The 26,693-nt window shown below is 45.8% G+C and overlaps 1 protein-coding gene across 1 annotated transcript; it reads right to left on the reverse strand.

Annotated features, from left to right (window-relative positions):
• Window positions 1–1,053: 1,053 nt before the first annotated feature.
• MASP2 (MBL associated serine protease 2) lies at window positions 1,054–26,073 on the reverse strand. Its single transcript, XM_075018181.1, has 11 exons — window positions 26,054–26,073; window positions 25,584–25,803; window positions 23,110–23,287; window positions 21,721–21,852; window positions 13,942–14,138; window positions 12,280–12,427; window positions 11,131–11,249; window positions 9,622–9,700; window positions 7,953–8,090; window positions 6,330–6,404; window positions 1,054–1,823 (listed from the first exon to the last, which is right to left on the reverse strand). Exons 1-11 carry the CDS (start codon window positions 26,056–26,058, stop codon window positions 1,054–1,056), a joined length of 2,061 nt encoding a protein of 686 aa, XP_074874282.1. The 5' UTR covers window positions 26,059–26,073.
• Between the last annotated feature and the right edge of the window lie 620 nt (window positions 26,074–26,693).

A 26,693-nucleotide genomic window follows, 5' to 3' on the forward strand; every position in this document is an offset into this window, starting at 1 on the left:
ATGTATTATATATAATGTGATTTAATAGACAAACAGTGTTTACAGAAACAACCGGTTTTTAATATAGATTAACTGTACTCTCTTCTGGCTTATTTAGCACCAAAAAGTGCATTCTATTATAACACGCTCTGAGGAACTTTATATGGCAACCTGGTAAATCTTTCTTAATCTTACTAGTCGAAATATACTGCTAAAACTGATGGGATGTTTCAGTATCCTGGGCGGCACTGCTTTAAATATGAGTGGTACTGGACCACTACATAACTTACATTTCTCTGAACATTTGATGGACTGTACCTGTAAAATTATCTTCAGAATTTTGGTCGTGCTAACTCTGTTTTTGTAGAGGCAGGTTATTAAAGTAAAGATCCATGCAATTGTGTTTAAGGGCATTTACTCTTCCTTAGTTATGTCTAGACTGGCTTTTACTAGAGTTGAAAAAGTCTGACCATGCTTTATCGTTGTCTAGCAGAGCTGTCCTGCTGAAGCTATTGGGATTTACCAGAGGCAGCATGCATTCAAAGAACTAGTCAAAAATATTTATTTTGATGCTTGTATTCTAACTTGAGGGGGAATATTTATAGCTCTGTTAATAAAAGTGCTAAACTGTTTTTCCTGCTATATAAACAAGCATGTTTTTCTGTTAATTAGTTTAGTTTTACTGTAGTTTTATTAGATGTATATTTTTAAAAGGATTGTGATCCATGTTTGTAAGTGGACACTGCTAATTTTCAGATGGAAAATTTTACACTTCAAAAAAAAAAAAAACAAAAAATTCAGTACTAAGTTTAAATGAATTTCTCTTGCTCATTTGACTCTTCCAGATATGAAAAGCACATATAAAGTAAGATTTGAGTTTAAAACGAATTAAGTTAGTTGGGCAGTTGTAACTCTTGACAGTACTAATTAATACAATCAAACTGCACTCACAGTCTTTCAAAATATTACAAAACTGGAACTTGTTCTGTTGAAGGTCTTAATGTTCCAAAAGGAAGAACTGTTAATTTTTTACTCCCTGTTCATCCAAATACTCTACATAAGAAAGTAGACTGTTCAAGAATATTTCAAAATAGTGTTTTCAAGCCATGAAATGTAGTTAATCACTTTTGTATATACCCCATATTGGCCAGCGACTGCACAGTCTATGCCCCAAGACACAAGACCACCAACAAACCATTTCTTAGTCTGATTCTCTAAGAAAATTAACGGTCCCCCACTGTCACCCTGACAAGAGTCTTTCCCACCTTCTTCAACCCCAGCACACAACATGTTTTCTGTTACAGGCTCAATTTTCCCATGTGGCAGCTTTGCATATGCATCTTGACACTTTTTGTGGTCAATAACTACTAACTCAACATACAGGAGATGAGGGGAAAACCGCCTCCTTTCAGTTCTTCCCCAGCCAGCTACAATTCCCATATCATCAGTTTTCACATGAAATCTTTCTTCTCTTGTGGGCAAGCAAATGGGTGTAATATTTGCATTAATTGGGACTTTATGTTTCAGTTTAATCAGTGCAATGTCATTGTTAAAACTGACACCGTAATGGTAACCTTCATGTACAAAAATTTTTTCTGCCCAGGCTTGTTGGTAGTGAACAGAATTTTTGTTCAGAAACCCCATTTTGATGTTCAAGGTTGATGGGTCTCTTTGACGGGCTACAACATGAGCAGCAGTTAAAATCCACTCATCATATAAGAGGGCACCACCGCCTGCTGCTCCATCATCAGTAACTAGCCTAATTTGCCAGGGGAATTGTCCAAGCTTTGCCATTTTTCCTCCAATTATACGTTCCACAGATGTCCTAGTTTGTATTCCACAAACTGAGAGAAAAGAAATACAAGAAGTGTTACGTGTTGAGTAGTAAAGAGGTAAGAGTATGTCAGATGAAGACGTGTACACAGTGCTTCTAACCAACAAATCAGTTTTGGAACCATAAAATCACTTGCAAATGTAAATGTACAAATTATTTTTATTGTCATCTATGACATGGCTCTGTGCCCCCTTCTCCCAGGCACTGTTCTGATTAGCTGGAATTCTGGTCAATCAGCAGCAACTGATAGAGCTGCAGTTACAAGTAAGTAACTCACCCTTCTTCAAATAATGGTCCCTGTTGTATTCCCCTGTGGGTGATTAAGCAGTACCTGAGGAAGGTGTGGGAATGAGGGTGACACAGTTGAACCAAGAACCTCCATCCCTGACCATCAGCAGCCAAGTCCTGTAGAAGGGCATAATGCCTTGGAAATGTGGATGGACCCCACTGGACCATGTGGCAGTGAGAAGGAACTGAAGTGTTATGTGCCCTTTATTGCCTCTTTCGGACATGCAAGGTGAGCCAGGGTGTGTGCACAGAGTAGTGAATGCTACTTTCAGATTCTCTGACTGCAGGGTGATGGTGCACATGAGACCCATAATGGAATACAATAGGGACCAACATGCAAGTAGAACAGAATGGTATAAAACATTAGGCCATGTCTACCCTAGTCCAAAACTGAAATGGCCATTTCGAAGATTACTAGTGAAGCGCTGAAATACATATTCAGCACCTCTTTAGCATATGGGTGGCTGCAGCACTTTGAAATTGCCAAGGCTCACTGCTGTGCGGCTCATCCAGAGGGGGATCCTCTTCGAAAGGACTCTGGGAACTTTGCAATCCCCTTATTCCTATCTGCTAATAGGAATAAGGAGATTTCAAAGTTGGTGGGTCCTTTCGAAAAGGACCCCCCCTGTCTGGGCAAGCTGTGGCAATTTCAAAGTGCTGTGGCTGCCCACATGCTAATGAGGCAATGAATGTGTATTTCAGCTCTTCAGTAGTAATCTTTGAAATGGCTATTTGCGTGGCTAATTTGAAGTTTTGGGCTAGTGCAGATGTAGGCGTAATCTTTTAGCAATAGGGGGTGGGGGGAATTAAAAATTTTACTGTAAATGACCCAATATACCCTATAAAATTATGGAATAGCACAAACACCACTTCATGCTCTCTAAATACCAGCTTATTAGGACATCATCCTTTGATGATACATGTGCAAGCCACACAAGAGAACTTAGCCTTAGAAGGAAGAACTCTCAGACTCAAGAATTGGGAAATAAACTGACGTGCGTTTTTTGCAATCGACCATGCAAATCCAGTATTGGATGGATAAGCCATGAGAGAAGCTTCAGACTCAAACACTGCCCATAGGTCCTCACTGCCACGGCTAACCACCGTCTCTCGAGATGAAAAGGGGCCATAGCACAGTTTAGTTTTCCAAACAGTCACTTTCAGCAGGCACATTACTTGACAATATATGCATTTTCACTCAAGTCTTCCTGTGGTGGTCTGACACTTATGCAAAACAGACCAATGTTGAATATACAAACTCGAGCATTTCTAACTTTATTCTGAAACTTTTGCCTACCTCTGGTACCTGCCTCAAAGAGGTGTCTGCTCTATTACAAAGCAGTTATGAACTCGAGAGAGCTTGAGAATCCACAGCTTCTTCCGGCCTTGATGGGGGAAGCAATGAGTGCTTAGCTTCAAACCCACATGGTAATGGGTGGAAACATCCAGCCAAAAGAGGGATTCTTAAAAATGGGGCCCAGTGTAAAAGAATTAGTGACTAATGGAATCCTAGCTGAATTTTATATATTGTGATTTTTTTTGGCCTAGTAATGTCTTTTTCCTTTATCTTTTACTATAATTATACCATGTTTCCCACCGCGTCGAGTTTCAGATAATGCCACTTCTAAAGGCATCACTACACTGGATGATTTTTCATCAACATGTAGAGTACCTGCATTGGTAGCTCCATTGGCATGACTATAAGCAGTACAGCTGAAGAATGGCTAAGGCAATAAGAGCAGACGCTCAGTGTTCTCTGTAAGTTGTGTACTTGTGTGGGTGATTCAGATGCCACCCAGCTGATGAGCAGAGCTCCCATAGGTAGGCTTTAGTGCTCATTTGCACATGGCATGTAAAAATAAATTCTGACCATGGATGGAAAAATCTGCACATGGATAGCAAAGATTAGAGGGAACATTGACAGGCATGTCTGAAAGTTGTGGGTATGTACCCAAATACATCTGCACCAGGGTGGGGAACCTCTCTCAGGTCAGAGGTCACTGACATGAGAAGCACCCAAAAAAAAAAAAAAACCTCTCTGATGGGATCCCTGACTGTGGGGGGCCAGGGCTATAGTGTGGTGGGGAGGTGCAGGAGCAGGCTGGGAATTGCGGGGGGCCTGGGAGGGAGGGTGCAGGAGTGTGCTGGGGATGGGTTATCTGGGCAGGAAGGGGATGTAGGAGAGAAGTGGAGGTTTGGGGAGGTGCAGGAGGTTTTGGGGGATGAGGTCTGGGAGGAAGAGGTCAGAAAAAGGTGCAAGTTAGAGTCTGGGTGGGGTGGGGTCTGGGAGGAAGGAAGCATTAGCAGAGTGTGTATGGGGAGTTGGTGGGAGGGAAAGGGCAAGAAAGGGATGAGAAGGTCTGGATGGCTGGGGGCACAGGAGTTGTGTGGGGTCGGGGCAACAGAGGTGCACATACCTTTGCAGCACCCCCAGACATACATGGCTCTGTGCCCCCTTCTCCCAGGCACTGCTCCTCTGCTGCTCTGATTGGCTGGAATTCTGTCCAATCAGCAGCAGTAGGAAGCCTCCTGAGAGGACCACTGCTGCTCCCCTTCTCCTTCCCCCAACTAGGGGAACAGCAGAAGAACCCAAACCCAACTCTTGCTCCCTGGCTCCTGGCAGAGCCCAAGGTCTGCATCCAGACCACAGCTTGCCTGATTCAGTCCACAAGGCTTGGGGCTCTGCCACCCTTCATGCACCGTGGGCCATATTCTGCGGTGGTGAGGGGGCCCCATACAGCCTCACAGGGGGTAGCTTTGTTAGGGTGTAGCTTTAAAAATAACATCCAATCATCTGAGAAAGTGGGTCTTACCCATGAAAGCTCATGACCTCATACATTTGTTAGTCTCTAAGGTGCTACAGGATTGCATATTACTTTCTATACAGTTCTCAACTCACTCAACTATGCCTCCCCATCTACATTCCCATTTTTAGCTCTGTAGTGGCCTGCTGCTTCCTGTTGCTAGAAGAGACTATTGGGGTGGGAGAAAGGCTCTAAGAACATTCTGCTGCCAGAACCTTTCCTAATCACGCTGAAAGGATCTCACATCGGGGAGGTGCTGAATCTTTGGCTCTGATAGAGCCAATCAGTGACATGTGTAGCTCTTTGTATTATGGCATGTTACCATACACATCCTATGGGCTGTCAACACTGGTGCATAGACTTAGCTTAAGTTAGTCTAACTGAAAATCAGAAGCTTCTATCCTTTGTTTCTTTTAATGAATTGTTCCTAGCTTCAATGGCATAAAATTTAAAAATCCATGAAAAGTAGTAGTGATATTAAAATATTCTTTAGACAGATCACTTCACCCCTAAGATATGGGAGGTTTTTCATTTAGTAAGAGGAAAAATAGTGGACCAGGGAGTTATTAAATAAAATTGACATTACTTTATTTAATTGAGCGCTGGTATCTGTTGATTTTTTTTTTTTAACCTATGGCCTTTTATACTAATCCTCTAAAAATGCATCACCAAGAAAGCTTACAAATTGAGCATTTTTAAAAACTTCAGTCTAACACTAGGGCTATGTCTACACTAGCCCAAATCTTCAAAATGGCCATGCAAATGGCCATTTCGAAGATAACTAATGAGGCACTGAAATACATATTCAGTGCCTCATTAGCATGCCACCAGCCGTGGCACTTTGAAATTGCCGTGGCTCACTGCCACGCGGCTCATGCAGACAGGGTTTGTTTTCAAAAGGACCTTGTCAACTTTGAAATTCCCTTATTCCTGAATAGGGGGATTTTGAAGTTGGCGGGGTCCTTTCGAAAAGGAACCCCGTCTGGACGAGCCACGTGGCTGCGAGCCACAACAATTTTGAAGTGCCGTGGTTAGTGGCACGCTAATGAGGTGCTGAGTATGTATTTGCATGGCCATTTTGAAGATTTTGGATATTATAGACATGGCCATTTAGAGGTAAATTAGAGCTAAATAACAGCTTAGAACATAGACCCAGGACTGGTGGCTGTAAACAAACTTCATAGGACCACAAGAAACTTAGCCACACCCATGATAAGTGGTAGTCTGGCTAACTAAAATCATGAAAGGAATACAGATATTGCAGGACAAGGGAGGTTCAACCTGTAGTGTAATTTTTACCAATAACAATTTAAAGATCGATCATAAGACAAATTATATTAAGCAAAGCTGCACTTGTTAACCTGATATCAAGTTCCTTCCAACCTACATCAATGATGAATGTCTTGTATAAATTCATACATTACCTGGCTCACATATTGGTGGTGCTTTTTCTCCCTTGGAGTTCTTCCAGTATCCATCAGCTCCACATTGGTAACGACCTGCATGTCATAGAAAAGACAAGAATGCACATCTTAAGTGGCCGTGTTTTTAAAGCTATGCATGTATAGTATAGTGCTGTATCTGATCGCTGAAGTTTCTCCATTCTCAAGCATTCAGATCCTATTACTCTCTTAGGCTAAATCTACACTACCAAATAAATTCCATTTTATTAAATTCGATTTTATAATGCTGGGTTTTATAAATTCAATTTTGAGTATCCTCACTTCCCACCAAGTCCACACAAAATTGAATTAGTGCTGCCCCACTAGAGTGGCCAAACATCGACTTGCAGCAGTGCATTGTGGCAACCTATCCCACAATTCTCTTAGCCCCTCATTCTGCGCCCTCCACCCAGGCCCTGCTCCATTCCCATCGCTGGCAGCGCTTACCCTGCTGCCTGGTTCCTGGGCCCCCGCAGCTAGCGGGAGCTGGGAAATTGATCAATCCTTCTGCACCTGGCTCAGGGGAGCCAGGAGCCTGATGTAGCAGGGAGCCAGATGCTGTGCTGCTCAGTTTCCCAGCTCCTGTGAGTGGTGGGGAGCCGGGAATCACGCGCAGCAGTGCCTGCAGTTTCTCAGCTCCATGCCACTCTCAGGAGCCAAGGAACTGACCAGGACTCCTGCTCTGGTCAGTTTCCCAACTCCCATGAGTGGCAGGCAGCTGGGAGTCAGGTGCAACAGTGTCACTCAGTTTCTGGAAGCTAATGAATTTGATTCAAAGATACGGTGCTTCCACACTAGCCTTCATTGGAACTGTTACATTCAAACTTGACACTACACCTCCTGGTTCTGACAATATTATGCTATTGATATTAGTGCTCCCTAAATCAGGGTAATGGTATTTACAGTGAAGACAGTCACTTGGTACAATCGAGCTCACTGCCTCAAATTCAAATTTATCTCATAGTGTAGATGTAGCCTTAGGTGCTGTGAATTCCTATTTGAAGAGAGCTCTTTGGGTCGTGCTTCTCTTCAACTGGGCTGTAAGGTGTGGGAGGTTCAGGGCATTATGCAGCATAAATATCCTATGTAAGCCTAAAGCCACCACTCTGGCCCTTGTAAAGTAGAACCCTCAGATGGAACTAGAATGTAAAATTCCACATCCTGGCAGCTAAGGGAATGTACGAATATCAATTCAATCCTCTGAAACACATTTTCTGTAGCACTCCACATCCAGCTCTCACATAAGGATTGTTCCTTAAATCCAAGGTACAACTTTAAGTTTTTGAGAAATCAACATTAAACTCGTCCTCTATGTAATATTCTGGGGCCAAGTTGTATTGGTCTGAATGAACTATTTACCTGTAAACACTACAGCACCATCCCTCACTTACCAGCTGCAGAAGAAAAATACCATCATGAACCTCTTGGTGTACTTTGAGGCAAAGTGACTGGCTGGATTTTTTGTGCCCCAGCCCTGATTTCTAAATGTTACTGCCAAATGCAGGGCCTAGACCTGCGAGGTGCTGAGCACTTGCCACTGATGTCACGAGTTGCTTGCTCTCAGCATCTGAGGATCAGACTGTAAGGCATAAGGCCTCCCCTTACCATTATTACTTGCTTTCAGAGTGTAGAAGGTGCTTTCACACTTGTACTGAATCTCAGCTTTGTAGGTGGTCACTTCTGGTCCTGTGATGTAAGTAACTGTGCCGTTGTCTGTGTCTTTAGGCTGGCCACAGTTGACAACTGAAAATCATTCAGAAAGACAGACTTGTGAAACAATAGATGAAGTTTATAAAAAAAATAAAATGGCCCTTTTCAGTGTTTGTGCATTGACTCTTACGCAGCACTGATCTGCAGGAAGGGAATGGTGCAAGGCCTGTTTTACCCAAGATTTTTGCTGCTGGCAGCTAGCAGGAGGAGGTTTGGTGGTGATGGCGAGTGAAAGGATGGTGTAAAGTGGAATTACAGGACTGTCTTCTGAAGAGTGACTTATAATGCAACCAGACACACACACTTTTGTGAAGTTACGGTCACACTTTTGGGTGTTGTAAGCAGGTAAACCCAGGATCTTCCCAGGAAACAGACATGCATTCTAATCTTAATAGATCAACTATCCAAAGTATGTTGTAATGCATGTGGTTTGTAAAGGTAATTGTTATGAAACACACACCAGAAAGAAGTACGGATAAATCTAGAAGTTGCAATACCAGAGAGTTCAAAGTTTCTTATTCATTGTTAGAGCAAGAGACAGAACTTTAGTGTTCTGTACCCACCTGCTAGTGACTTGCTTAATGAGCGATACAGGTTGAACCTCTAATATCCATGACACTCTGGTCTGAGAACATCTGTGGTACAGCAGGACCAGAGAGCTCTTGTGGCTGATGGGTGGGGCAGGGATCAGCTGCGAGCCCAGTGGCCAGGGAGGTCTAGGCAGCTGCAGCCAGGCCACTGAGGGCCAGAAAGCTGACAGCGCTGCAGCTGGGCCAGCAGCAGGGGCCAGGAAGCTGGAGGCTGGGAGCTACAGCCAGGAAGCTGGTGTGAACAGCCAAGTAGAGAGAAGGGGCCAGGGAGCCCACCTGAGACTGAGAAGCTGCAGTTGGGGCTGAGAAGCTGCAGCGGGGCAAGTGGTCAGGAGCCCTGGTGGACCAGAGGGAAGCCCACTGGCCCAGGCTGGTGGCCAATGGCATGGAGGAGAGCCAGGAAGCATCTATCTCCCCATGTCCAACAAAATCTCTGGTTCAAGATTGCTCAAGTTCTGAGGGTGCCAGACCAGGGAGGTTTAACCTGTACCAAGTCCCATTTACCCCACTGTCTCCATTTACCCACCTACAAACAGGGAATGTCACTAGCCACAGTGTCACCTGAGTATTGTGAGGATTTGAATTGATTTAACACAAACTGGTGTGATTTGTGCAGGGAGTTATGGAACAATTGGAATAGCTTTCTCTTTCTGCTAATAGCCCTGATATCCATTAAGTCTCTGGATACCTTGTAGTGTGTTTTGAAAGTAAACTAATTTGGTGTTGGTACCATGATTGCTTTTTAAAAATTCACTTTTAAAGAATGGTGGAAAAATCAAGGCAGTGTCCATTTTTTAAAAAATTCAAATAACTACACGTGAAATTAAGATGTAACATAGTGAACTGAAATAAAGATGAAATGTCTATTGCCTTCCACATCTTTGAACTTATGAAGATAATTTTATAGTCTGTTTAACTGAAGTGTACCAATATCGTAATTCTTCTAAATTTTAGGGCCATTCATATTGACTTACTGGTGCATTTTGCCATTGGTTTGTTCCATGAACCATCCTTTCGACACTCTGCTTTAAAAGACTTCAGAACCAGTTCATTCTGCAGGAAGAAAATAGGAAATCCATTTAGTTCTTTAAAATTATTAACATGGCTTCACTAATAAATCAGTTTTTTATTGGGAGAATGTGTCAGTTACATATAATTTTTAGCTCACTAATACGGAATGAAAAATATGCATAAAACATCTTTTAGCTTTGTATGTTATTCACAGATGTTCTACTTGATTCTTAAACCACAGATGTATAATTTTAGGGAGGGGAAAAGGTATTTCCTATACTGTACTCATCTCAGATGCAAACATAACCTTTCTTAGCAAGATTTGGTGAAATAGCTGAGGAAACTTCTGGAAACTTGAGACATATTTATTTTGGAGTGGCAGTTCTAACCACTTATTGCATGCCTTGTGCTCCTAGTGGTTTGCAATGAAGATGGCTAACACAACATAAAAGCATTTCAAACAAGAGCATGCTGTATATTCTGGATTTTTATCTATTTTAGTACACAAACACACCTTTGTCACATCTCATTTTGATTATTCATTTAAACTAACACAATTCAGATGCATTTAGTTATCCTGGGTTTGTACATAAACATTAAGGTAATCAAACTGTCAAAAGCATGATAGATTCTAGAGTCTGTGAATGTCTAGAAAATTGAGAGATCATTAATGTGGGGCAAGTACACTTGTTTTACTGATCTTGAAGGTGAGCCTGTCTGAAACCACATAACAAAGGCCAAATTGTGATCTCAGAAGCTCTCTCTGAGCATGAGCTGTATTTGCAGTATCTTTAGAAATTGCATAGTGATCATTAAGGTTGAAATGCTATAGAACTGAATGTATGTCCTTCTGTGCCAAAATAGAGATTCAACATTTAGTTTTTAAAACTTCCTGCAGAGGTGTAGTAATAAAGAAATATTTAAAAAATTCTGTCTGTTAAGACCACATAAACATTTTTAAAGTTATTCTCTAGCCCCCAACTCTCAATTACAGACAAATTTATAAGCCGTGTCCAGAGATCTTCCAAATCCAGACACTAAAACTTGTTTGGCAAAGGACAGGTCTTTGGGAAGGACCAAAACCACATGATAACTAATGCAAACTATGTATGTTATAGTTGATGTATGCACAATTTTAATAATATAATATAATATATGGAGGTATGCATCTCATAGAACTGGGAAGGACCTTGGGAGATCATCAAGGTCAGTATCCTGCCGTCATGGAAGGACCAAGCACGATTCCTGACAGATTTTTTTTTTCATCTATTTGCCCCAGACCCCTAAATGGCCTCCTCAAGGACTTAACTCACAACCCTGGGTTTAGCAGGCCAATGATCAAACCAGTGAGTGAGGAGCAGCACAAAAGTTAAATTATTGTGTACAGTGGTTAAACAGAGATAAAACACATTTAATCTCACAGATTAACCTCCCAAGCAAAACCAGAAAAAGAGGGGTTGTGGCTTACTTACTGCCAACAGCACATATCCATTATCACAGGACAGAGTGTAGTCGTCTTTAAAGATGTATTTTGCTTGCACTGGATTGATGCGACCATGCGGTGGTGCTTTAGGACTGGGACACGTCAAAGCTGTAGGCAGTAATGGAAAACAAAACATGATCCTTCCTCCTGAGGCGGACTCTAATTTTTGTTTCTGAAGATTCTATCAGGAAGCCAAATCCTATGTTTTCCCCTCGCAGCATAACTGAGACCAAATGGAAGCATTTAATGGAGAAGTGTGGACACTTGCTGTGTTGTTCTCTTGACCAAGAGCCACAGCTAGCAACTCTGATTCTGAGTCACATAGGACTAACTAGTCTTCCTGAAGCTGCAGAGTGAAGGACATGTCCATAGCCTAGACACCACTACATAGCGTCTACCAAACTAGATGCTTATTTCTTAAAGCCAGAACCAGGTCAGAAAATTCTGACACTAGACTGGAAGAGAATCTCACCATGCACTGTTCTGGATCTTCTTGAGGGTTTTTACATTGGTTAATGAAGCAAATTAAAACTAAGTATGAAAGCAATTTGGAACTGTTTGCTGTGCATGGCCTCACTGGAATGAAGTCCTGGTGGTGCTCTGCAGCTGAAATTTAAGTAGTGGAGGTTCATTTTGCAGGGACATGTCAGAGATGCACTGCCTGGTACTGTAACAGAAGCAGTAGCAAACAACACTGCATCTGTTACCTCTGTGCTGTACACCTTGACCTTTTGGAACTTCACAGGGACAGAAGTTTATCCTGCTCCAAAAGTGCAAGTTTTTACTTGAGCTAAAGGGGAATTACGAGCAGTGTTGAGCCTATGAGATGAAGTTCATTCCATCCAGTATACAGAAGTGGTACACTTACAGAATAACCCGTTTGTTACAAAATCAAGCTCCTGATAAAGCAAAAAGGCACATATTAGTCTGAAAGCAGTAGCATGGCAATACTGCCAATTAAATATTTCTCACAGAAATATCTTTACAGTAGTAAGAGTCCTAGCCAAAAAGCTGATAGCCTGAGAATGTAGCAAGAATTAATATGTGTACAAAGAAATTTCGCTCTGAAATCAGCATCTTCCATCCTGCGTCCTACAGCAGAGCTAGATGTACAAATGGCAAGAACGGAGCTACCTACCTGTCGTGGTATATTTGATCTTCCAGCCAGTGTGGTCTCCAGAGATATCAGTGGTGAAAGTAATATCCACAGCATTGCTGCCTGTCTCAATTTTTGGAGGTACATTCTGTCCACAGAATGGTCCATATTCCTTTTTAGGTGTTTTAATCTGAAACAGCAAGAAGAGTCACACAATCATGCTTCATTCATTTCAGGGCACTCCACTCATACAACTTGACTTCAATAGGACATGCATAGAGGGGCTGTTCAGACCTCGAGCTATGGTTCTCTTAGGGAAGGATCAATTTTGTTAACTGTTAAATAGAAACACAATGCTGTAGTTATTCTGATTGATGACACATCATCAATAATTGCATATTGATCATCAATGTTCCCTGCAACATGTGCTCTCGTGCGGCTGCTCAGGAGAGATTCAAATGCTGCCCAGCTGATCAGCAATGCCCATAGCTAGGTATTTAGTTTCCACTGGTGACATACATTCACATGTGCCTTGGTACATGTGAAAATGTACTGCATGCCTCCATGAGAAAAAGCTGCACATGGATGGAAAATGCACAGGGTACATTGTTGAGCAACTTTCATCAAAGAGTTGCAAAGTGCTTCAGAAATATTATTGATGCATACAACTGCCTCCTGAGGTAGATGTTATGTCAATTTCGGTGGTAAGCAAGCTGGAGCTACATGAGGCTAAGGCCAGCTCTATACTAGACCTTAAAGTCAATTGTAGATATGCAATTCCAGCTACAATTGCACAGCTGGAATCAGCTTATCTAGGATCAACTTACCTGGCTGTCTTCACTGAGGGAGGTCAAGAGGAAAAACTCTCCTGTCAATCTCCGTTACTCCTTGTGAGATTGAGGAGTACAGGAGCTGACTGTCAACCCCGATAGAATGATTTAGTGCAGCCGCATTAGGCAATGTAAAAGCGAACCCTGGAAGTTCAACCCTGACTGGATCTATCTACCAGGTAGTGCAGATGTACCCTCAGTCACTTGCCTGAACTCACACAAGCTACATCTACACTACAGCGATCTGTCGAAAGAAGTTCTTCCGGAAGGTATCTTCCGAAAAAACTTCTTTCGAAAGAACAAGTCCACACACAAAAAAGCAGATAAAAAAAAAATCAACCCACTCTTTTGATAGAGAGCATCCACACAGGCCCCACTCTTTTGAAAGAACAGGCTAGGGATTTAAAACCAGTGCCATGAGGACTGCTCTTTCGAAAAAAAGGCACGTGGAGCATCTACACAGGCTTTTTTCTGCCCCCAGCCCCAAAAGCAGCTTTTGAAAGAAGGCGCTCTTCCTGATCCGGGAGCAGAAGAGGGCTCCCAGAAGAAGACCTACATTCTTTTGATTTTGGATTGAAAGAGCACATTTTGTGTGTAGACACTCCGCATGTTCTTTTGAAAAAGGGACGGATTTTCTGAAAGTATTTGCTAGTGTAGACACAGTCACAGTAAATCATGGGTGGAGCTTAGCAAAGAAGCCTGGAATTTTGACTCCCAATCCCTTTAAATAAGTGTTTTGTTCTTAGTGACATTCCCAAACAAGGAAACCTTCTAGGGCAAGGGATAAAGGGTATGAGTTGAAGGAAGTGCTGCAGGTGAAGAAAGTGGGCTGAGCCGCTGAGGCTGTGATGAAAAACAATGTAATGCAACAGACCTTAAGGGTGTCATAGGGACACACTGCTTCCATGTGACTTTCCACATTAAAGGTTTCCACAAATTCCAGGATGATCATGAAGCCATCTTCCACCCGAATGGTGTAGCTGCAGATGGAGAGTTTGGGATAAGGCTTGGGATAATTGGGGCTGGTGATTTCTCCTGATCTCTTAGTAAAAACAGTGTTTTGACATTGAGCTAGAAGAGAAACAAAAATGGTAACAGTGATGGTATTTTTCCCTGGAGCTACATCTCCTCACATTGTAGGGCTTGCAAGGCCTTTTCTACACCAGTCCATCCTCTGGAGAAGTTTTCAGATCGTTGTTTAGAACACAAGAGGAGTAAATTATGTATGTGGTGGGGAGATGGAAGGGTGGTCTAAAGGATGTCCCTAATCTGCCTTTGTCCCGGTTGCAAAAGTTATTCAATCTATCAGTTCTGTCAGTCAGAAGCCCAGCACCATACAGCAGTTCTGTCTCAGGAGAGACACCTTGATGCAGACAGGTATTTGGGGGGTGGGGGGAGAAGAAGAACCAGAAATTTAATAGCCAGGCCATTGCAGGTCAGAATTAAGAAGCAACGGTAGGGCTCTGTGAGACCAACAGAGGCTGGCTGTGAAATATTAGAACACAAATAAGCTAGGGTGTAAACAAGCATTAAATAGAGACCGTATGTCAGGTCTGTGATGCCCCAGCAACATTAAGCTGCTAGCAGTGGCTTTCCTACCATAACCAGCTTGTGCATGGTTCTAGTCCAAGCTATCAGTTCCTCACCTCCAGAGGCCTCATGATACATCTCCACCTTCTCCCTTTGTGAGAGATTTAAACAATTTTTTTTTGCAAGAGGCAAAACCAGCTGTGCCTCTTGGAGACACGTTTCCTGCTGAAGAGGGACAGGGAGGAACAACCACAAGGTGCTTTGATTGCTGTGAAGTGGTGCTTTATCAGCAGGGCACCAAGACTTTATGATGTGCTGCCAAGAGTCAGAGGAGCAGCTTCCTTTAATTATTGCAGAGGGATGCAACAGTTACTAAATTTGGCATGTTATTCAGTCTATAGCACTGTTAGTAAAGTTAATTATAAAAGGGAAAACTGTTTCCCTTTTTAAACAAGTCCTTAGGCCCACCATGGTAATCCCTGTCAATGAAAATATTCCCCCCCACCCTTAACTAAACACACACAATGCTCTAAAACAGATTTTTCCTAGGGGTTGCCTGTTGCATCATGTGTTGTCTATTTAGAGAGCAAACTTCCTAGGGCCACTGGGCCACTTATATAATTCTCAAGTTTCCTATGGTAAAATTGTGGGCTCCTCTTGTTTTGGAGAACGATACCTGTTCTCACCTGACCCTCAATTCAACAATAATCCAGTCTGCTGCTACTCCAATTTAAAGCGTGAAACTCTTGAAAGCAGAGATGTTTTTAATGTGTTTGAACAGCGCCCAGCACACCAGCACTACCTCAACACAAACAGCAATGCACTGGGGCCCTGCTTGTGCTTCTTTTAAAGATGCAGCATCCTTTCACAGCTAGCTGAAATTTTGGAACCCACAACTCTGACCAGCTCTTCTGGAGCCGCTCTGAACAATCACTTTTTACTCCACATAAACTTTTCCATCACCACAGTGCCTGAGCATCAGAGTGTGTTATATTTCAAATCCCTGAAGCAGATACATTGTCATCCAAACATCAGAGAACAAAATACAAATTGTTAGCTTTTTGGCTTCATTTAATAGCCAGCTCCTCTGTCACAGAATCTGAACACAATCTCAGTTGTAAAGTCCCACCTCTAGTGCCTGTCCCCCCTGCAGAGTACTTTGGCTTTTGCCCCAAAGGAGTGAGAAAGTTCTTTGATGCACTAACATGCCAGGCGTTAATCAACTGACTCAGGTCTTGCAGCCCCTGCTGCTCACTTTGTTTTCTGCAGCTGGTGTACAGGAATCAGCTGAGCTAGGTTAGGTGTTGACACCAATCTCCTCCTGTCAATCCATGTGCAGGGAGAATAATTGGCAACTATTATTTTTTTCTTTATGTAACTGCTACTTTTCCCCCACTAAATGGATGGCTCTGTGATTTTATGGTCTGTGCCTAAATGTACTGAAGCCTTTGGTGACTAGTAGAGAGCAAACTTGGGCTCCGTTGTGCAATTAATCTTCTGTGATAGGCCCTCCACCAGAGCTGTTTATGGTGTTGCTTATAGTATTGGTTGAGGAGCTTCATTGAAAGCAGCACAACCACATCCTCACTTTCATCCATTGCAGGGTTAGAACAAGAAGAAAATCTTGTTTAATATAAAGCTTTAGCTATGCCCTGGTCACAAACCAGGTAGTGAAAAATTGCTTGCTCTAGACCCAGTTCTTTAGCTATACAAGCCTTCACCCATGTCTTGCATCTACTGCATGAATTAGGCATAATACCCATGGAGGCAGGGCTGCCAAATGAAGCAGGGGGAAGGAGGCAATTGCCCTGTAATTTAAAAGGGTCCGGAAGTTCCCAGCTGCTGCCACTGTTACTGCAGCAGCAATTACAGCTGGAGCCCCTGGGCCCTTTAAATTGCTACCAGAGCTCTGCACAGTGCATTCCAGGCAGTACTGATGGCTGGCTGTGGGAAGCACAGCTCAGTCCAGGTAGTACTGAAGGCTGGCTGCCTCTAACCCCATCCCTTCTTCTTGAGGCCCTACCCCTTCCAGGGGGCCGAGAGCCAAGGCCTCCCCACATTGCCCAGGGCCTGGCAAAGTCTGCCACCAGCCCTGCATCGAGGCGAGAACGTGTGTCTGGGCCATTCTGTTACAGTGACCTCTGTGCTAGGCTATTTGATCATGGCTTCCATTTATTATGCATGGGAAATTGCACGCTATCTTTATTGTAATCATCGTATTTATTTATATTTAACTATATTTAAAGTATATTTGTAATACTGGGATTAGTTAGAGGAGGCATGAAGGGGCAACATGATAGCAGTATCTAAGATAATGAATGTTACAGAAGTGGTCAATCGGGCTCCTGTAATTTGTGCATATATAACCTATCACCATGGCTGCAACTGCTTTGGAGGATAGGGTCAAAATTCAAAATGATCTGGACAAATTGGAGAACTGGTCTGAGATAAACAGGATGAAGTTTAATAAAGACAAATGCAAATTGCTCCACGTAGGAGGGAACACACATAGAGAATGGGAAGCGACCGTCTCGGAAGGAGTACAGCAGAAAGGGATCTAGGGGTTATAGTGGACCACAACTTAAATATGAGTCAACAGTGTGATGTTGTTGCAAAAAAAGCAAACATGATTCTGGGACGCATTAACAGGTGTGTTGCGAACCAGACATGAGAGGTCATTCTTCCGCTCTACTCTGCACTGGTTAGGCCTCCAAGTTGTGTGTCCAGTTCTGGGCACCGCATTTCAAGAAAGATGTGGAGAAACTGGAAAGGGTCCAGAAAAGAGCAACAAGAATGATTAAAGGTCTAGAGAACATGACCTATGAAGAAAGGCTGAAAGAATTGGGTTTGTTTAGTTTGGAAAAAAGAAGATTAAGGGGGGACATGATAGTGGTTTTCAGGTATCTAAAAGGGTGTCAGAAGGAGGAGGGAGAAAACTTGTTCTTCTTGGCCTCTGAGGATAGAATAAGCAGCAATGGGCTTAAACTGCAGCAATGGAGATTTAGGTTGGACGTTTAGGAAAAAGTTCCTAACCGTCAGGGTGGTCAGACACTGGAATAAATTGCTTGGGGAGGTTGTGGAATCTCCATCTCTGGAGATATTTAAGAACAGGTTAGAAAAGTGTCTATTAGGGATGGTTTAGACAGTACTTGGTCCTACCATGAGGGCAGCGGGCTGGACATGATGACCTCTCAAGCTCTCTTCCAGTCCTAGCGTTCTATGGTTCTATGGTATCCAAAGATTATTTACTTTCACCAATACAAGAACAAAGTGACTCTGACATGAAATGAAAAGCCAAGACATTTTTTAAAAACCCTTGCATGTAATTAGCCTATGGAATGTGCTGCCACATGTTAATAAAACTAAGTTTAGTGGGGTAGAATCAGGCTAGACAATAAGAGTTAGTAACCAGGCTCAGAATTGTCTAAGAGAGCTCAATGCAGAACATAAGGCAGCCATCAGTTGCCCAGGGTTAGGAAGGAACGTCCTACTGAGGTATGTTTCAGGGCAGTTGATTATGAGGGATTTATACCATTCTCTGAAGCATTTGGAAGGGACTGTTGTCAGAGACCAAATATTGGACTAGATGTACCATTATCTGATCCGTTAAGGAAATTCCTATGTTCCAGAATTGCCCAAAAGCTTTTACTCCTAACACGGCGCAAACAAGGCATTTGTGGAGAAGCTTTCGGGGCAGGAATAGTCTATTGGTACTGTTTGTACAGAGCCCAACACAACGGGCTCTTGGTTTGTGACTGGGATCCTTAGATGCTGCCTCACTATTAAGAAGGAAAGGACTGTGCAGAGTTTGCAGACTGCTCACTAATTCGGAAAATGGATCCTCAATCTTAACTTCATTCTGAAGGACCGATGAAGGGCAAGGACACAGGCTAATTCATTATTCATGCTCAGTTAACTTGGGTTTTTTAAGCCTGGAGCATCCATTGAGACTCATTGTGGCTGGTGTTTTTGCAGCAAGAGAGTTTAGGCAAATGTGAGCAGACACCAATAAACCCTCTTGATGTGTAGCTACAAGCAGCAGATAAAACCAGCTGACCAGACCTGAGCAGACTCCTCAGGCCAGAGCAAGGGATTTGCAGCTTGAAGATGAAACACTTCAGGACCTGTTCTACTTCGCTATTCAATATCTCCTGGATGTGGCCGTCGGGAGCTGCCTTTGAAAGGGCTGTAATTTTACTCCACATATCTGCAAGTGAGAAACTCATAAACTAGTCAGCACAAAAAGAATCATATCTTTTTCACGGAGCTCTCAGCTGTAACGCACCATCTGGGTTTCTCAGACCCACCTTTAGAGCTGCCCAGAGAGTGCTCAATTATGCTTAGCCCATATTCTTATTAGAATCACAGTGAGCTCTTCGCCCGAGACTTGAACTCTGAAAAATGAGCCCCTCTAAACTTGAAAGCTCAGTGCCACTGGCTCATTAGGTTTCCAATGAGAAGTGAGCTGTAAATCATGCCATCGAGCCACAGGAAAACCTCAGGCTCCTCTAAGCATGGAAGCCAATAGAACTACTGTGAGCAGGATGCGGCCTTCAAGACAAAATCGAGTATATTTGGACAGAGCCTTCATAACCATGAAAGAGCTAGTTTGCCTGGAGATAGGCACTATGATCTCTGCCTAGGTTTGAACATAGCCCTCATCAGCAGAGTATCTAAGCACTTCATATTCACAGATTGGAGGGGAATTACCCTCACAACTCCCTGTGGTGGAGAGAAGTGGTGGTGTCCCCATTTTACAGATGAGGGATTGAGGCACACTGACTTTCCCAGTGTCTCACGAGAAGTCTATTACTGGGCCCAGATTTCCCAAGCCTGCATCAGATGCCCTACTTATTAGACCATTCTTCCTCCCAGGGATTGTTTGGGGTGTAACTGAACCGAGCATAGAAAAGCAGAGACTGGAGTAGAGAGAGACAGCCTCTGAGGCTTGTTCTAATTGTCCCTATTTTGTAACCTTCAGCAATGACGAGGCTCCACGGCCATTAAACTGTCTTTGGGCTCATTAACTTACTGAGGTTTTCAAAATTGAAAGCTTGGCTTTATCTGCAAGGGGATTTTTCTGGAGCCTTTCAGCTCTGCCAGTGAGTCTCCTATCTGCAGCCAGAAAAGAGAGCCTTACCTGGCCAGCTGCTGTCTTACCCTGAGATAGGAAAGAAGGCAGGGATTGAGGCTATGGGCATATTAGTGGAGACTGCACCTCAGCTGCTGTGCCCTTTATAAAGAAAGAACTGGGCACTGGATGGAGCCACTTATTTAAACCCACCTCTTCACCCTGATGTTTCCAGGATACATAGTCCCTTTGTCTGTGGCAGACAGAGGACACACGGCAGAATATTCTAGCTCAGCTGAACTGCCTTGTGGTTAGATTCAGAGCTCTGGATCTGTCAGAAAAGTGATGGGACTTCCTTCCCACACACAGTGGATAGACCCCGGTCCCTTAAAAGCTGGCTGCTTTGCTTACAGCTACTGCTTCACTGTTAGCTTTAGCAAACCATCTAGAGCCCAGAAACTTTGCAGAGAGCCTACCAGATTGCACCAATAGAAAGGGGTGCAGTTTGCAGTGGGAGAAGTGGCTTAAATCGAAGTGTGGATCCAGGTCTGGATTATTCCACGGTGTCAGCCTGCTCAGAACTGGGGATTTGGGCTTCTCTGAATACAGACATAAGCTTCTCTTTTGGAGCCTGAATGGGGGTGAATTCTTCCAGTGCCCAAAGGCAGGGAGGGGTTCAGGCACTGCTCTAGTTTCAGCACTTTGATCAGTCAAGCAAGAAAAGCCATGTGTTCGTCCTGAGGCAGCCCCTTCTCTAGGTAGCTTTACTACCAACAGGACAGTTCTCTTATCAGCCTCTGCCTTATCTGCCTTCTCCCTTCTTCAGCAGCACAGGGCAAAGCAAACAAAAGATGGAGGGGCTGCAGTTGAGTTTAGGAACAGGAAAGGCATTTTATTGTTTGCAGGAGGCAAGTTTGGAAGGAAGGAAGGAAACAGACATGCGCAAGTCACTAATCAAGTGACTAAGCCTGGCCCTCAGTCTGACAGTGCCGCGCAGCTATGGTCAGGTCAGGAAGAAGGGCAAGCCAGCTCTTCCCTGCACATTTGTCTTGGTCTCTGTCTATGCGAGGAGAAGCTTAATTATCTCATGCTGGAAAATAAAGGAGAAAGAGAATAAATAAATGAGAGGGCAGGCAGTAACAGCCTTCCCGGATCGAAGCCAAAAACCCAAAGGGGCAGCTTCGGGAGCCTGCATGCTCCTATACAGACTGCTGGAGTCTCCGAAGGATGGAATGAGCTCAGCACTTGTCATTTTAAATCAAAATGGGAGATTTGCTTAAAAACAGCCAACAAGCCCAGCCCTGCTGAGGGGCTACAAGCTCCGGTGATGGAAAGAGGAAAGGGAACTGGGGCAGGAGTTAAGAGTACACTAGAGATACACCTGAATCACAGAGTCTAGCTCCTGAGTCAGACCCAAACATCCCTAGAGCCTGGGGGTACTTGCAACGGGCCAGAGGGCCTCAGAGGTTAGCTCTGAATGCGTAGCCAGAGAAGCCGGGCCTGCTGTATCAGTCCCCGCCAGGGTTGACAGAGCACCTAGTGGCCCTGCTTCTCCCCAGGCACAGGAGTCAGCTCCCGGTCAGCAAAGCTGCATGCAGCAGGGAGGAATCTGGCGCTGGGCATCGGTATACATCTTGCTGCAGGCAGCTCACAGCCCAAGGTGTTGATCATTGCACTGATTCAGAAGCCCCGGGAGCAGGCTTTCTTCCTCCAAAGAAGAGGCTGAAAACCAGACCTGGAGGGATGAGTTCTGGCAGGGACCAGAACTACTCTAACCCCCTGGCCAAGCCACATACTGGCCCAGGCTGCTGACACCAGGGCTGGTGAATTCCAGGAGCAGGAGGCCATTGCCTGTGTAGCCGGTGCTCTGATTCATCCTGCCTACCATCAGGGGGAGGTCAACGGGCCTACAGGGGCAGGAAGACAGCTCTGAACTTGGCTGTAATGTCACAGGTTGCTCACTGACCTAGGTGTCTAGAGGGGGAGAGGGACTCCTCTGCTAGCATGGAGTGGGGCAGCCCGCCCTGCGCATGGGCAGAGGAGCAGACTCACCTGTGCAGGTCCTCTTGTCTTCATGGAGGACGTAGCCCACCCTACAGCTGCAGTAAAAACCGCCCACGTAATTATGGCAGTGATGGTCACAAAGCGGTTCACCGTCAATCAGTTGCTGGCACTCGTCAGCATCTAGTGGGTTGAAACACAGCAGCATTAACTGACTGCAGTGGGTGCAAGGGTCGCGGGGCTCTGTGCAGGAATGACATGGGAACTGCGGGGACAGGGAAACAATCGAGGTGGGAAGGAGAGAGCAGGGACATGTTTGTGGCAGCTGACTTGATACCCATTTTACATGCTCTGGGCATCTCTGGGATAGGCTGGTTTTCCTTGGCATTCTCTCGGAAACATAAGGTGGGGATCTCAGCAGAGACTAAGAAAGGCACGAGCACAGTTCCCACCAGAAGCGACCTGGTACTCCTGGATCTCTGGGGCTTTTGAAATGCACTTCTTGCCTCCCTCCCTCCCTGTAGATTGTACAGTTGGAAGATTCCTTTTTCTAGGCACCATGCACGGTTCAAACCAAACACCTGGCACTATCTGACAGCTCATAAAGGATTTCCCCATCCCCAGATCCCAGTTCCGCCTGGCCCGCTGTAACCATGCCGTCTCGCGCAGGGATTACTGAAGCTGGCTCTGCGCTCTGTTCTCACCCGGATTGCTGTCATATGCCATTGTCTGAGGAACAATTCTGGCTCCTCATGCTTTGCTCTCCTCTGCACTCTCAAGTGCTTCAGACACATTAGTTAACCACCACAGCAGCCCTGGGTGGTAAATCAGTCTCCCCATTTTGTCCCTGGGGCAAGAGGTGGTTCAGAGATGGGAAGCGACTTTCCCTAGGTCACACATGAGACAATGGCAGAGTGGGATACAACCCAGATGTCCTGAGTCGCTGTCACCCACTTCAGCCACAGCTCACAGCAAACTCAGCTGCTCCTAACCTGTTCCAGAGGCTACCTCTGCACTAGCCTGGAAAATCGACCTGCTCAGGGTCGATCTTACAATGTTCGATTTTGCATGTCTAGCAGGGACGCGCGAAATCGACCTCGCAGGGTGGCAGTCATGAGGTGCAAGGCATAAGGGAGGTCTCTCTTGTTGACCTTCCCCAGTAGGGACAGCCAAGTTAGCCAAGCGCAGGTACATCGATTCTAGCTAGGCAATTGCCATGGCTAGAACTGCGTATCTGCCATGGACTGACTTTACCTAGTGTAGACACAGCCTTAGTGGCGTAGGGCGAGTCTCCATCCACATGGGACACACAGACATCTCCTCAGTCAGACCCTGGTGCTAGCAGCCAGAATCCATGTGAGGCCAGGAAGAGTGTGGGCCCACATGTAACTGGGTTGGTTTCTCTACCCCTCCCTCCTCAGTCAGGGGCTTGTAGCTCACCTTCAGCTGCGTAGAAGGCCTCGAAGCCGGTGAACTGGTTCTCGTTGGAGTAGTCGGAGCGGAACCTCACAGTGAGGGTGTTATCAATGGAGTGGTACGTGGTGTTGCCCGGAGCCTCCTCGGTGTCTGTGCTCTCACGCCCACACAGGGTGGCCACCTGCTTCCCGCCGGAGCTGATCTGTCCAGGGGATGGGGGAGTCAGTCACCTCTACACCCGGCGCAACCTCTGCTTCTCCCATCCATGCAGTCCCCCAGTGCTTGGAGCCCAAACCTACAACCCTGAAATTAGGGGGACCAGGAACAGGTTCTTGTGCAGGCCCCTCCCCCAGCACTTTCCCTAACCATGGTATGCCCTATTGCCAACCCATGCATCCAGAACCACCCCCCCACCTGCTTCCAGCTTGACTTAATTACCACCCCCCCCCCTTTCAGCTGGGGCACCTGCTCCTCTGCAGTCTCTGGAGACCCCTCTGAAGAGTGAGCAAGCAGAGGGACAAGGACTGGAGATTGTTGGAGGAGCAAGAAAAGGGAAGAACCACCATGACAGGCATTAGCCAAGAGCAGCTTCAACTTGTGGCCTTGGCCTCACAGGACCTGCAGGGCAGCGTGCACAAGGGATCCAATGAACCAGTGCCCTGGTGGTGTGCTCTCTCCTCTGCAGGGTCCCTGCTCCTGGCAGACTTTCCACCAGCATGAACTTTCCTGGGGGTGCAAGGGGGTGCAGCAAGGGTGTTTAAATTGCAGCCCTCTCAGGGGCACATGTGTGATGAAGCTCATGTCAATCTGGAGTCTATCATGGTTGTGATGTTCTGTAGTGGGCAGTGATTTCCCCACACCCTTTCTCTCCCCTGTATCCTTGGCTGGAAAGGTCATTGCCCCAACCCTCCCCTTCCTCTTCCCCCTGTCCCAATGTACACACAACAAAGCCCAAAGGCCAGCTTGGGCACGAGCCTGGTGTTTTGTTTGCTGTGGGTTTTGTTCGTGTTTACTTTCCCCTTCGATCCAAAGTCAGACTCCTGATGGTAAGTTGGAGCAATCCACTGGACTGGGGCCAATCCCCGGGGGAAAGCAGGGATGAGGGGTAAACGCAAGGTAAACACATACACCACTTTGCATTTCCCGTACAGCCCCACTGAGCTGGGTCTCTGTGTTCCCTCATGCTCTCTGGTGCAATGTTTTCTCTGGGCGAAATCGCTGAATCCCAGTCTCCCAGTGCCCTGAGTGTCTTTCCCTGAAGGTTCTGGATGCCATTAGGCCATTTTCAATGCAGGGTTTGTGCTGCCCCGGCGGAGACAATAGCTCATGTAGACAAGTTGTAGCAGTGGATAAGAGGCAGGTGGCAGCCTCAGAGGAAGACTGTGGTGGAAAGTACCATGGCCTTAGAGGAATGTGAACATCTCACCCCAGCAAATCAGGAGATTAAGATTTCACTTAAACTGCCTGATCTGGTTCCTGCACGGCCCCAGCAGATACAGCTCCCCTAGCCACACACTGACCCACACGTGTGCCTCAGCCGATAACACCACCACCACAAGGCTGGACAGTTGGTGTGCTTAAGGTGACCATCCATCCTGTTTTTCCCAGGACAGTCCAGAAAACGGGCAAATGGTCCCGTATTTTGCAAGGTTCCTGTTCCCTGGCACCTGGTGTCTGCAGGCAGCAGCCCTTGCTGCCAGGCAGCTCCTCCTCTGGGCAGCTGCGCCATTCCTTGGCACCCCACAGCAGCAGCCCCCACTGCTGGTGAGCTCTGTCATGGGACAACCTCTCAATTCCCTGGCATACCTCTGCTGGGAGGTTGTGGAGCCTGCATCCTCCACTGATTACCGGCACCTCGGCAGACCCAGCTATGGGATTGGCTTGCAGGGTGGGGAGCTGGCTGAGTACTGGCCTCTCTTCTTTTCAGTGGCTACCACACCAGCAGAAGTGGTGCACTCCTGCAGCTCGTTTCAGTATTTTCACACAGGAATTTCAGCCATAGCATTTTGGGAAAAAATTTCTTTTCTTTTATCCACCTGGTTCGAAAGGAAATTTCAACGTGTCCAATCTGCCCAGGGAACACAAATTCTGCATTTCGATCAGCTCTCATTTGCTTCCAGCGCATCTGCAACCTCCTAATCCTGTGCGCCAATGGGCAGGCCTCACTTGCAAACCAGGTGAGTACAAACCTTACAAAGAGATCTCCCCCTAAGAGACGCTGATTCCTTGAAACCTGTAACCCCAGCCTCTGCCTCCAGAGCTGATTGGGCCACCTGTTGGTCCACGCATTGCAATCTGAATGCGAAAGAGGATATGCAGCTCCCATAGACGCAGACAGTATGAAGCAAACTACTTCGATAAACGCATGCGCCTCTGCAGAAGTGCCCATGTGATTCTGCACTGTAAGCACAAATATACATGGCTCATAGGTCTCACAGCCATCAACACGCACAGACACAACGTTCTATAATACATAGGCCTGACGTAGCTCCGCATACCGTGACATAATCATATTCACACTGGTAGGACAGCTCCATGTTAAAGTGGGTGAAGTAGATCCGAATGGTGTATCCCTTGGGGACGGCGATGTTCCAGGTTCTCTCCTTGTTGTTGGGGTACACGTTCGGGAAGTCAGGGGACGTGATCCTCCCATACATGTTCTGCAGCTGGATGTTGCTCCCCACTCCGTGGCAGAGGGTCACAAAGAGGAGGTACAACCTGCCCGAAATGGAACACAGCCCGTAACAGAGGGATGAACGTTAACTCCGAGATCATGTTCGCGACACAAAGAGGGCACTAGTGCATTAGTCAAGACCTCTGGGCCTGCTGCTCCCTCTCACTTTACACCTGCATAAATCCCCCACGTGTCTCAGCTGAGGTATGACCCGGAGCGGAGAACTGGGCTGCGTTTCCTTGCATACAACAGGAAACAGCACTGGAGAAGCCAGGATGCCTTGCGAGCACTCACCTCATCCTTCCACTGTCCCACCGGAGCCTGCAGCAGCCTGCACCCGAGCCTGCAGCAGTTTCTCCTGGTGTGGTTGCCTCTGAGGCTGACTTTGCTTTGCTGTTTGTCTGGCTCTTGAACGCGGATGCTTATCTCTCTTTTCTCCCCCCTCCACCAGCTGAGTTCTGACTGCAGAGTGGGCCGGGGCCCAACGTACAGGGCCTGAGTTGACCCCAGCTCAAAGTGCAAAGCAGAGCTGAGAGTGCAGCTGGAGTCTGAAAACTTCAGCCCCCCCAACTCTCTGGAGGGATGAGCAATGGGCCTGTATTTGTACAGAGAAGCAGGGGAAGGGGAGCGAACGGGTGGGGGCAGGTACAGGGTCGTTCAAGATTGTGTGCGCTCGGGTGTAGTCAGGGTGTTTGGCAGCTGTTCAGTTATTATTACCTAATACAGCTGTTACTAGAAGCCTGGCCTCTTTCAGAGCCTGTGCCTGCTGAGCTAAGCAGGGAATAGATGGAAACCTAGGTTCCTTTGCTGATCCATTTTACCAGCAGCTTTCACAGAGGAGGATGACAAGACTCTAGTGCACTAGCCATGTGGAAGCCATAACTCAGGGATGGGGAATCCCCCGCCCATGAGCCGTGTCCAGCCCTCCCAGACA

Source organism: Carettochelys insculpta, chromosome 23 (genome assembly GCF_033958435.1).
Source record: "Carettochelys insculpta isolate YL-2023 chromosome 23, ASM3395843v1, whole genome shotgun sequence".
In the NCBI taxonomy this organism is placed as follows: Eukaryota; Metazoa; Chordata; order Testudines; family Carettochelyidae; genus Carettochelys; species Carettochelys insculpta.